We start from the raw sequence: 13,216 nt of genomic DNA on the forward strand, positions 1-13,216 counted from the left end.
AAAAATTATCAAAGGTATAGAATAAAGCAGTGGGTGTTTTGGGAGAAGCCCTCTATTACTTGGGAGATTTGAAGAGGAGAGGAGCAATGATTACAGGATAAAGACATAGCACATTGTCATGTTTTATGCCTCTTGTAATAGAAGCTCAAAAATATTAATAGAATTTGAAAGGTGACAGATTTCAAATAGATGAAACAAGATCATTTTTGTGTGTACTTAAGCTTGTTGAGCTGAAAATCATCTTTATGAAAGAGATTTAAGTTTTTTTAAAGTTTTTTTAAAAGGAAAGAAACAAAACAATTAAAAAAATCAGCTCCCACTCAGAAACGTTGTATCATCTCCACAATTAAATACTCAATGAGTCTGGTCTAATATTAAGCAAAAAGAAGTCAAAGGTACCCATCCTGAAATTCCAGCAAAATCCCAAAATTTCAGCACCAGTGGAAGAATAGTATTTCAGATGGGGATTTGCAGTATCTTGCTTTTGGACAAGCATGTTGTTGTGATGGTTCTGTGACTACAGCAACTCATCAGCTTTTCAGTTAGTCACTTTTAAACTGTGCATTGAGATCATTGAGATAAAAACATTAATTGAAAACATTTCTACAAGGTAGAAATGTATGGAAAAAAATGTATTTTAGCAAATATTTGCATAATTTTATTTTCCCGTTCTTTTTTATATACAATAACTTGCATTATTGTGCAAACTCTTTGTACTTCTAAAGCTTCTTGGTTCAGTTTAAGTTTAAACAAAATGGTTCTATGAAATTAAGAGAGCTTTTTTTTAATGTAAAGTTTTTTATTACAAAGCAGCGCAGACTATGAATTTGACAAGTTACTGAAAATATAATGGCATATGTAGGGAAGTCTCAGCTTTTATTGTTTCAGGTTGCCAGCTTATACACATTTGAGGATTGTAAGAACTTCTTTTTTACTTTGTGGGTTCAGTATGTATGATAACTTTTATTTGTTTGAATATTGAGGAGCAGCTGAGTGTTTAGGCAGAAAATCCAAATCCCTTCCTCTTGATGAAAATAGTGGTAACTGTGATTTTTCCAGATTAAAACCCAGTGGTTTGTGGGTTATGTTTTTCATTTTAAGATGCATCCTGTGTGAAGTATCTGACTAATTAAATTGTGGATTTCATGCAGTGTTTGATGTCGTGTTGACTCTGAAAAGGACCAGGCAAGCTGACAACTTTTTTTTTTGCCAGGATGATAGGGAAGAAAAAGTTAATTTGATAGATTAGCATGTGACTGTATAGATTGTCTGTGATCCTGTGAAGCTTTGCACTGCATTAGAGGGCCTCTTAAAACTTGACCTCATCTATAGCTCTTCTCAATGCCAGTATTCCTGAATAGGTAACTTTAATCTTTCTCACTGTGGTGTAATTTATTTTCACCTTCACTTTCCTATCATTGTCAGGGCTTAAACTTTATTTTAAAAAGAGTAAAATCTTCATTTGTTCTGCAAATCATGAGATTTATGGTGCTATGTACGAATAGAGAAGAATCAGAAATTGCAGTTGCAGTTAAGTCAAGCTTTCTAGAAAGTATATGAATTCAGAGATGAAGATTTGCTTTCATATAAATTCAATAATTTGATAATAAATTGTGGATATGACCAGTACAAAATGCCCTGAAATTTTTAGGCTTACTGATTGTCTTCATAAGTTCATATACCTGAAGGCATTTTCTCTGCAGAGGTTGCCAATTACTGATTGACTTCCACCTGTTGTATGCTGCAAATGCATCCAGAATCTTGAACAGCTCACAGCTACATGGAGACTACACTGTAAAATAAAATAATTTTTAAAATTTCAATTTTCTGTTGAAGGTATGATCATTTTAGCTGGCAAAATGATAGATATTGTATGAATATTTGCTTTAGATCTGGTGTAGATTATTTAAAATCATTATCAGTTATGCAGTGATATCTTTATGGGTTAGATTAGATTTTCTCATTATTGAGTAAGCAAATATTGTACAAAACACAACATTATAAAAGCAGCTATTGATGGTGGCTGTTCCTTCATGTCTTGTAGTAAATGGAATCATAGAATAGTTTGGAATAGAGTTGGAAGGGGCCTTTCCAAGGTCATCGAGTGTGACCCACCTGCCATGGGCAGGGCCATCTTGCACTAAACCTTGTTGCTCAGAGCTCCATCCAGCCTGGCCAGGACTTGCAGGGATGACAATACTGGAGTAGAAAATTGTAGTCAAGCTGGTCTTATATTGCTACACATGAAAAAAGGTGATGGCAAGGTTTTTCTAAAACTATGTTCCTATATGGCTAAGACACTTTGAAAAGTTATCCTCTAAATATTGTGGAATATAGGATGGGACTTTTCTTTTGATTCTTTTAATGCATAAAGCATCTGCTGCTTGTGGGGGAAGAAGTGTGTAAGCATCTTGGGGTAATACTCTGCCTGTAGGATTAGATTTGTGAACCACAGTCTTTGTATAAACAACAGGCAGTTACTTTTGTCATTTTAACTTTGATGAAGACCAGTGATTTTTATTTACTTTACCACATCTGTGTTGCTTAACGCTTAAAATACAAAACTGAATTCATTTTCTATAATGTTTCATGATAGCAGCTAAGGATATTGTTTGCAGCAGTCAGCAACTATGTGGGAGACTTGAGAAAATACAATTTTGGCTTTTCCCTCTTGGCATTAAATTATTATAGCTACGGAAAAAATTGTCCATAATTTATTAATAAATAATGAGAAACTGCAGTACACACACTTTTATCTTAAAAGTCTATTGATGGTAACAACCTTTGACTACATACTTCTGTTTATTTCCACTTCTGCTACTTCAGGAGTTAAGCACTTGGGAGTTATGACTGGACTTCTGTGAATATCCAATTATTTTTAAAAACTAAACCTGGTACAAAATTGTTTTGACTAAAACAATATTTTAGAGGGATTGTAATTTTTTTCCCTTTTATTTTTTTTTTAATGTTTGAATGTATATTTGTTCAGCATAATGTGCCAGAGTTCACTTTTCAAGTGTGGATCTGAGGTGGATGCATCCTGCTGGCTGTGTGCTTCCCATCATTTTTCAAATGTTCAGCTATTTCATTAGCACTGATGATATCCCCATATTGGTACCCTGAGGACATAGGGAAGTGAGTATAGGAAATGACTTTTGATTAGTCTTCATAAGAAAAACTGGTAAAAGACTATTTTTTCTATATTTGAAGACTGTTAGCAAGAAGTAACAAGTAGTTGAGTGTCAACAGTTCTGCACTGTACTGCCCTGGAATTACTTCTGAGCTAGAGCACCGCTCTTAGGCAAAGACTCCCTGCCTATGAATGACAGTTGTGTTGTTCTTGTTTGTTCTTTTTTGCCCATAAGGTCTCCCACTGGGAGAGAAGATACCTCTTGATATTGAGTTGTTTCTATTTTTTCATTACCATAGTAGGATGGGAGACACTTTCTGAGAGGTAGGAAACTAAATTTGAAAGGGGCAATGGCTTGTATTGCTTGTTCCAATTAAGATAATATGTGATGAAAGTCTCATTTGCTGGAGCCCACTCATCCTCAATGCAGGGCACAGCAGCTGCTTATGGGAGTTGCCTGCTAGCAGAAAATTGTCAGCAACAATTTGGAGCAAGATTAAAATGTTTGGGTTGGTTGAATATGCAATTTTTTACTTCTCTGCCTCAGGTGGTGGGCTTGGGTAGAGAAGTCAGGTTGCCAGGGAAAAAAAACTTTACCTGTCTTTGCAATGTCAGGTTCTTGCTGCCCCAGAGAGGTACCCAAAGAAGAGAGCTGCCTTAACAGAACCACAGTTCTTTAATAAGTGCTGAAGATCTGATAGAATTCAATTTGGCCAGGGACATTAAGGGCAACAAGAGGAGCTTCTAGAGGAATGTCAGGGATAAAGGAAGACTAGAAAAATTGTGAGCCCTCTCCAGAAGAAATGGGAGAGGGAAGAAATTCTGTTTACCCAGAATGTGGGGGTATTCAGTGTCTTTTTTGCCTCAGCAACTATTCCAGCCAGACTACCCAAGTCCCAGAAGGGAAAAGGAAGAGACTGGGAGAATAAAGAACTGCCCACTCTAGAAGATCAGATCCAAGAACACCTAAGGAACCTGAAGGTGCACAAGTCTATGGAACTGGGTGAGAGAAACCCCAAAATAGCTTGAGGAAAGTGACGCATGAAGTGGCTAAGCCACCATCCATCATATTTGAGAAGTTGTGGCAGTCCAGTTAAGTTCCTACTGAAATGTAACCCCATTTTTTAAAAAGGGAAATCAGACCTGGGGAACTACAGGCCAGTGAGTCTAACTTTAGTGCCCAACAAAGATCATGGAGCAAATTGTCCTGGAAACTATGCTCATCCATATGGAATAAGGAGTTCTGCTTGATCTGCCTGGAGAAGAGAATACTCCAAAGAGAACTCCCAGTACCTAAAGGTGGCCTACAAGAGAGCTGGAGAGGGACTTTTTACAGGGTCATGTGATGATAGGAGAAAGGGAATGGCTTTAAACTGAAAGATACATAGTTGAAATAATTCTGGATTTCTTTGCATATTTGCAGCAGAAGTGGGCCATATATGTTCTTTACATATGACTGGTTCCTTAAGTAGATAGAAGATTCTAGGTTGTCTGTCAAAGCACAACACTTTCTTTTGTAAGTTGGTAGTGGTTCTTGCAGCTGAAATAGTTTGACATTTTTGATATTAAAAAAACTGAGAAAAAAATCACCTGTTGATCTGTAAGGGTAAAATATTGCTTTGGTTTGGCAAAATGTATAAGGATATGTTGAACTCCTACGTTTGTGCTCACTGCTTGGTTGTTTTTTTTTTTTAATTAAGGATATATTAAAATGGTTTTTATTAAAACAGGTTGCATTCCCATGACAGAAGATTTGGGGCTTAAAAAAAAATAATTAACACTCTTGTATCCATGACACTATCTATGAATTATCTTCACAGTTTTTCTGGAGTGACAGCTTACTTGTAATCGTTAATAAACAAAACCTTCCCTGCATTTCATGATATGAATGAACTGCAAGGTGTGGGGCAGGGGGAATGTGGAAATACCAGATGTTTCTCCTGGTGCAATCTTTAGTTCTGTCCTATTGTGTACCTGTCTGAAGTGCTAATACTACATATTTGCATAGTCCTTTAATTGTTTGGTTTGATTATTTTTTATTGAAACAGGCAACAACAGAGAGACCTTTTATACAGAAGCTATTTCGACCAATTGCTTCAGGAGGACAGTTGCATACTTTGGGAGACCTGCTAAAAGATGTGTGTCCTAGTGCTATCACCACTGAAGGTACTGCAGAAATAACTTTTTGTCCAATAAGATAATTCTTTTTCTGTTGATTTATTGGGTTTTTTTGGTATAGATTTTTTAGGGTTGTGGTTTTGGTTTTGTTTTTTTAAATATGACTATTTTGGAGAGAGAACTAAAATGTGAGTACCAGAGTTTCAGATGTCATTAATTCCTGGCTCTTTACTGTGCCCTTCATGGTTTCAAGAAGGTAAGACTAAGTCCTTAGTCACTCCTGAAAAATTAATCTCTAGAAATTTTATTCTGAAATTCCTGTACTCTTTTGCTGTTATGATGGTCATAGTAAAAATATTCACATATTATTTTCTGCACTTTAAAAGAAAATTACGAAGGTGTCAGCAGATTTTAAGTTACCTTTTATTTTGTATTCCAAAAACTTTTTATAAGTAAAATTCCAAAACTGATAGAAATTGAAGATATTTTCAGAATGCTTTTTTCTGTTCTTGAATTCCAACCTTTTAAAATGTACCAGTAAGAGATTTTTACAAGTATATAATAGTTTATGTATGCTTACGAATTAGTATTGTGTGAGCAATCAATGTAGCATATTATTTCACACAGTAGCATTTGTTGATCTGCACTTATTCAGGAAATAGGATTTTTTGGATGTAATTTTAGTCTCAAAGCTTACAAGTATTGGAACTGTGATGTATGTTTTCGGGGGGATAAATGTAACAGTTATGTACTGTTGCAAATTAAGATCAAAGTTACTTAATGCAAAAGGTTTTCAATTTGTTCTTGCTGTGGTCTTACCAGTACCTGTAAATGAGGAACTTAAGAGAAATGTGTGATAAGCTAGAGAAGATCTTGGTACAGAATTTACTGGTGTAGTATCAGCATCTTTTAACAGTGAAGCACTGAATTGGAAATCAATATAAAATTCCACAAGATTTTGTTGTACACAGAAGTTGCTTCATTCAAAATTAAACAGTTGTCACAGATTTCTCCCAGTATCAGGATCTTAGAAATTCACTGAAATATCAAAGTACTTTTTTTTACCCTTGTTTAATACTTGTTAACACATGAGAACAATTTCCAAAAATAACAGAAGGTAAGAAAAATATGGAGTATTGCTAACCATGTGTCCATTTTTCATAAAGCTCTTTTAAATTTTGGAGCATTATTTTAAGTAACGCTTTCCACTAAGTGTCCAAAAGATAAAGGGAGATACCAATAGATACATGAGTGTTAGCACCAGTGAGTTTAACCATCTTTAAGTACTTAACTGTCAGTATCATACACACCCTACTGAAAAGGTACAGAGGGTATTTTAAAAAATCATTGAGAAGGATGGATGCATTTTAACTTGAAAGGCAGTCGAGCACAAATAAAATGAAAGAAACTCATAAGTATTTATGCACAAGTTATTCCAGGATTTAAGGGATGACAATTTTTATGTAGATTTGCCAAAGCTGCAGATGGTGAATGTGCTAGTTAACTGCCCTTATTGGAAGTGTGAATGTAATACAATTCTATCTGAATACCAGTGATGATGCTTCCCATCAGTAGGCCTTCTTTTCAGATGTTGACAAAAGCACCAGTCTTGGACAGCAGAACAGAAATATGCTGTGCTAATTGCTTGCTTCGTTTTTGTTAAAAGCTAAAAAAGCTTACATTTATTCAATCTGGACAAAAAAAAAGTTGGAAAAAGAGAAATTAAAGTAGGTACTGTTCTTACATAAAAGGAGGGATGTGAAATTCAGTGGGTTTTGGAGTGTTGGAATGTGCTTGTCTGTTGCTGTATACATCTGCTTAAATTTGGCCTAATTTTTACTGAACAATTTGCAAACTTCAGAGTTGGATAGATCTGCTCCCTCAGATGGGTGTGAGCTATCCAGAACTCAGCACATTTTCTCCTGTAACACAGCATGGTGTTGTAGTATCGCTCAGTTGTTCCTCCTGTATTGTGGGCATTCTCCCCTTCTGGTGTGCTGGAGAGCCAAGGAAGCTGAGCTAAATGCAGAAAACAGGGTGGGCTTCTGAGATGTGGGGGTAGACTGATACACAGAGCCAGTGGAGGGGGGTGTGAGAGTCTGGCTGGGCAAGTAATTTGGAAGAAAATGACAGATCTGGGAATCATTAAATGTGATTGGGAGACTGACTATAAACAGTGTGGCAGAATGAAAGAGACTGGGGCAAAAGCCAAAACCTGACATAATAAATGTGAACACCTGGACAGAGTAAGTGGGGTAGGAGATGATAAAAGGATGAGGGAGAAAAAGAATCATGTTGCTTGTGGAGCATGCACAGAGCTTGTGCAAGGCATCTGTGAAAGAATGGTGAGTAGATACCCTGCTGGCCAGGTGATTCAGAGAAGGGATTTGGAGAAGCAAATTGAATCAGAAGTTGAAAAGAAAGGTAGGTTGTGCTGGCAGAATGACAAGCTGCAGGTGAAAAGGTGGCTAGGTGGAGATGGGGATTGTTAGATAAAGGACTGAGGAAAGCCTGTTCAGGGTTTGCTGTAGTGCAGACAGGAATACAAGGCAGAAATTTAGGCATGGCAACATGGAAAGAAAAAAAAAAGGAAGAAGCAGAATTAGAACAAAACAGAGGGATGGTCAAGAAGGGCTCAGACATAAAGAAAACTGACAAAAAGATGGATGCCCATGACAGATGTGATTCTTACTGCTAAGGATCATGGACAGGGAAGGATAGTGCTGGTTTAGGCTTGACTGCTAGAGGTCATCGTACTGATTATTCAATTTAGCCAATAAGTGAATTTAATTATTTTCTTACTTGACTAAATCCACTCATTCATTATTCAAATGTAATGTGCACTATATTAAGTGTTCATGCTCTAATACAGCTTTGAGCTATTAAAAAACCAACTAACTCACCAGACTGTTCAGTACCGTTTTTGAGTTTTGCCTGTGGAAATGTTAGCAGCCATTAGGAGGAAAAGCATCACCCTTTTCCACCAAGTAAACTCCCAAGACTGCAGAACCACAGCACATCTGTGCTATTGAAGTCTCCATGAAACTCATTCAGTAAAATAATTTTCTCTCTGATGCTGTATCACTGAGAATTTAACAAATTTCCTATGTCAACAGATGTTCCATTAGTTCAAAATACAGAGTAGATACAAGTATAGGAGAGTTTAATTTGCAAGCATGTTTTGGAAACCTGGGATACCACACCTAAAGGTTTTACTTCTGAAGCAGTTGGCTCCATTTGAAGTTGAATACTTGAAGTTTAGAAGGTGTCAGAGCTGTAGACTGGCTGTACAATCATAATTTCCTTACATACTTACCATTCAGCTTATAATCACTCTCTGCCTCTCATCTCTGTCTTCTGTGAGACACTATTGTCCTTGTGCCCAGGCTGGGTGTGTTTTAGTGCAAGGTGTGTGGAGTGAAAAATCACAGTCCTGATTCTTGAGGGGATAATCAAGAATGAATGTGCTTCAAGAAATATTTTAATTTAGGCAGCTGAATACTGCCTTTGGGAACAGAATTTAATTATTTCTTCCCTGGAGAATTCATTCATATGTAATCACTGGCAAGCTGAGTGTTACATATCCACACATTTTATAGAGAGGAGCATCAGAAAAGTCCAGTGATCAGCATGAGTGTTCTGCTGAGCAGTTTGCTTTCTTGTGCTTGAAATCAATGAGAACTCTGGGCCTTTGTGCAAACCCTAGACACTTTCTGAAGTAAAGTTTAGGCCTCTCATAACTATTCTTTTGCCTCACCCTCCAAAAAACTAATATTTCTAGCTATAATATTGCTTTGACTTCAATTTGTGATCTCTAAAATGATGATAATTCAGGAAACTCTTGTTAAAATGGTTTTTAAAGGATAAATAGATTGTAGCCAGACATTAAAATTTATCCTCTTTGGACCTTACTTAGTGTCTTCTAATATTTTTCTTGTAAACTTGTATGTTTTGTCTTAATCTACACTTTATTCTAGTGGAGGCATTAAAACAATATTGTAATAAACCAGAATATATTATCAAAGGTTTATTAGAAAATAATTTAAAAATTTTCATGTCTGGATTTTCAGACTATTCAGTTACCAAAATTTAGATTTACTTAATTTTTTCTGAACAAAGGAAATGAAAGTAGTATCTCATCAAAAGTATGCTTAAAGGTGTAATAGATACTGGAGAAGCAAGTTTTAAAAATCTTTTTACTCTCTTTTCAAAGCCATTTAGATAATTTTCCAATTAACCTCCCTCTTTAGTGAATTGATTCTCTGGTGACATTAACTGCATCTTTTCTTCAGTGCAACACAATCAGTGTGAGTTTTTTCTTTCTGTTTTTCTCCATCTGTTGACTTTTTTTTTCCCTTTTCCTCTATGGTTTTCTCTTTTCCAATGACTTTTCATTCAACTGGAAGCTTCACAGTAATTGTGGTGGTCGCTTGTCTGTGGTGACATCCGTAGCTGAGCTTTGTGCCGTGGGAACACAGGGAATATATGGTTTTCAGACTCAGCATTTGTAGCTGTATATTGAGCTGTTCCTGCTGCCACATTCTTAGGGACCACCACAAGAAGAGGGGAGGGAAGGATTTCAAGAACCACCCACAGTGTCTATATGCCTTTGCTTTAGGAAGCATGGATATAATTAAGTCTTCCTTTTAACTGTGCTGAGAAAAATGTTTCAATGAAAAAATGTATTTATATATATATATGTGGATTGAATATATGCATTGGTTACCAACTGTTGAGAACACGGTGTAAAGAGCACTGTCAAAAGAACAGGTTGAATAATGACATTAGAAGATTGATAGTGAAAATGGTCTTTGTAAAATGCTGTGTCAATATTATTTTGGACTGTTATAGACTGTGGGTAACTGTTTAGAATACTGTATTTTATTTAAATTAGCTTATGAAACTATTTATTCAAGGCTTTTATTGTTCGTTGAAGTGCTGTAAAAATCAAAACTTTGAACTGTTATTATCCCAACCCATACTTTTCTGTCTCTCCTCAAACTGGTCCTTTATTCAATTTTTTTTATACATATGATTTACACATAATCATATTTTAAAAAAATATATATATGTGTGTCTGTAATTTTTTTTCTGCTTAATAAGTTCTGTACAGTACTTATCTTTCTGGGTTGTTAAATAGTTTCATCTGCTTAAGCTGTTAATCAGAGAAAAACTGGTTGATAAAAGACTTTGTTATGGGTATTGTTATACTAAAAGCAAAGAGTGGCTTTTGTTTAGAGTCCATCCTCTACAACTCTTCAGATTGCAAGGAGCATTGGCTTTATGTTCTCTTGTCCTCAGTCACTGCAGTGGAGTGGGAGCAGTGTGCACAGTAGCTGGGAACCCATTTGTCAAAATACGTATCAGGCATTTCAAACATTAGTAGTAATGGTCAGAAAGTGTCAAGAAAAACAGTGGAATTAGAACAAGCACTAAGAAGCCAGTGTAGCTCTTAAAACTATTGGCAATTACATTAATTATCTTGACTATAAAGGATACCCTGTTTTTCTAAAGCAACAATGAGAATGCCTGTCTTTGTTGGTAGCAAACATAGAATGATTTGGTTTGGAAGGGATCTTAAAGCTCATCTAGTTCCATCTCCTCTGCCATGGGCAGGGACACCTTCCACTATCCCAGGCTGCTCAAGGCCCATTCCAGCCTGGCTTCGAACACTTCCAGGGATCCATGGGCAGCCACAGCTTCTCTGCACAACCTGTGCCAGTGTCTCGCCACATGCTGAGTAAGGAGTTAATTCCTAATATCAAATTTAAACCTGCCCTCTTTCAGTTTAAAGCCATTTCCCTTTTTCCTATCACTTTCTCTCCAGCTCTCTTGTAGGCCTCCTTTCGGTAGTGGAAACATTTAAGAATTCTAAGAATAACAAAATGTTCAGAGAACCTTCAAGGAAGACGCACTTATTTTCACTCTGTATTACTCCTCCTGCAGTACTATGCAGTAGTTTCTTCCAGAAGGCTAGGTTGGAACTGATCAAATATAACCCTCTCTAATTTTGTGTACGAGTAACTATTTAGACAGCAAGTGTGTTAAATCATCTGTTTTCTCATTAGCTGAATATTTATTCTTTTTACATGGTTCCTATTTAGCTGCTTCATAAGCAGTGGTTGTGGTTATGTGGCAACAGAAACAGTAAGACCAGGTCACCACCTTCCAGTGAACATTGATACATTTCATTTGTTTCAGTTTTTTTCTTTGTTCTGGTCTGCCTGTGTTGACATAAAATTTGAGAAGTAGTGAAATCCTTCTTGTCATGTTTAATAAATATTAAAACCAGTATTTTCAAACTAATCCAATAATCACTTCTTCTGTATTGTAGCCTGCTGTAGTCTTTCTTTAAGGCATGTTATATTTTTGCGTTTAGTTACTGAACTGTATTTTATCATTTACACAGCAGTTCATAAATTAAAGTCACCTCAGTCTGAAATTTTACTATGGATAAACCTATATTATGTATATTTTAATTTACTGTATTTCCATAATTATTGTTTAATTCAGTTTGTCTAAAGACTGCATACAATTGAAATCAAATTTGGGAGTTGTGTAGTAATATGGATATACTTAGCTTGCTATTCATGGACTGCTATTCCTGACTGTCTAGAGTTTTTGGAAATCCTTCCTGGAAGATGGGCAATTTCATTTCAGTTTTCAGTCTTTTAAAGTAAAACACAGCAAGTTCTGTTTGAATATATTAAACTATATATAGAAACTATTAAATATAAAATAAACTGTTAAATATATATTCTGTTTGAATATAGTAAACTGTGTTTAGCTTTCAGTTGTGATTATCCTCTGTTGGAGGAGCATGTGTGTATCTGTTTTTTGTTTGCTTCTCCCTAGTTGTTCATACTCCAATCTGAGGCAAGCTGGTCAGTTAGGTTTTTGGGCAGTGTCTCATTATATTTGATCCTGATAGCAGCATCAGGAAAGAGGGGTACTTATTTTCAGTTCTCTCTTCAACTTGCATTGACCTGTCTTATTTTCTGTCACGTCAATGTCTCTTCTTTTTCCTGCTCATGTTCCTTCATCATCTATTCCAGTAGTAGCTCTTGCTGTCCTTTGTTACTCTTTTAGTATCTGCTTTTGCATCCTCTAAAACTAACTCTCTTTTGACTAAGCTCACGGTAAGTTATATAGCTAACTTTGGAGAGTTTCAGACCTTAGCTGATTTCCTAACAGGAATAGATCTAGTTCTCTGGGGTAGTAATTAGTCAACAGTCACTTCTGCTCTGTTAGTTTTTTTCTTTTTGCTTTCTATCTTTTTGTCCTATGGTGTTCTATAATCTAGACTTCAGTTTTCTAGAGTTTACCAACAAATTTCTGTATCACTGGATACAAAAATCTAAAATATTTGGACACCTAGGGACTGTGCCTCTCTATCAGCATTCTTCCTTTTTCCAATTTCTCTTGCTTTTCATTTGTCCTCCAAGATGACCAATATCCTGGTTAGTTACTCAGGGAAGTCAGAATAAAGTTGTGTAGTGTCACTCTTCTCATTCACCATTTTACACTCTTGAAATTTTACATATAGTCTTTCCAGCCAACAGTCCAAAATCCTTCAGCTTTGCTCTTATAGGCTGTGCATCATGTAGTTTTGAATCTAGGCTCATGACAGATGGCTTTTTTATTTTAATATGAAACACCCATTCATGAGTGTTTAGAATCAGGCTTAGGATCAGATTATTCTGATTATTCATGCTGCAGCCTATAAACTCAGTGTCTGATCTTTTTTCCTCTGCTTGTGGATGCCGCTTGCACAGACAAAAGTTGATTCTTTAATTGGACAGTTGTTGTGTGGTGAAGTGCAATTGTCTGCAGTAGTTGCAGTTCCAGAAAATTAGGCAGTCATTTAAATAACTTCAGAGTTATTGCTATTTGTGGGAAGGTTTAGTGGATTATGCAGGAACAGGCTAAGATAGAGCTTGATATTGCTTGTGGTCTCTTACACTGTTG

General features: G+C 36.1%; 1 protein-coding gene across 1 annotated transcript in view; it reads left to right on the forward strand.

The window, feature by feature from the left end:
* ATG5 (autophagy related 5) overlaps positions 1–13,216 on the forward strand; it is a 72,503-nt gene that overhangs the window by 40,419 nt on the left and 18,868 nt on the right. Inside the window, exon 6 of the mRNA XM_005426597.2 lies at positions 5,179–5,296. Coding sequence (XP_005426654.1) covers positions 5,179–5,296 — 118 coding nt within the window. The remainder of the gene's footprint in view (positions 1–5,178; positions 5,297–13,216) is intronic.

Source organism: Geospiza fortis, unplaced genomic scaffold (genome assembly GCF_000277835.1).
Source record: "Geospiza fortis unplaced genomic scaffold, GeoFor_1.0 scaffold486, whole genome shotgun sequence".
NCBI classification, from domain to species: Eukaryota; Metazoa; Chordata; class Aves; order Passeriformes; family Thraupidae; genus Geospiza; species Geospiza fortis.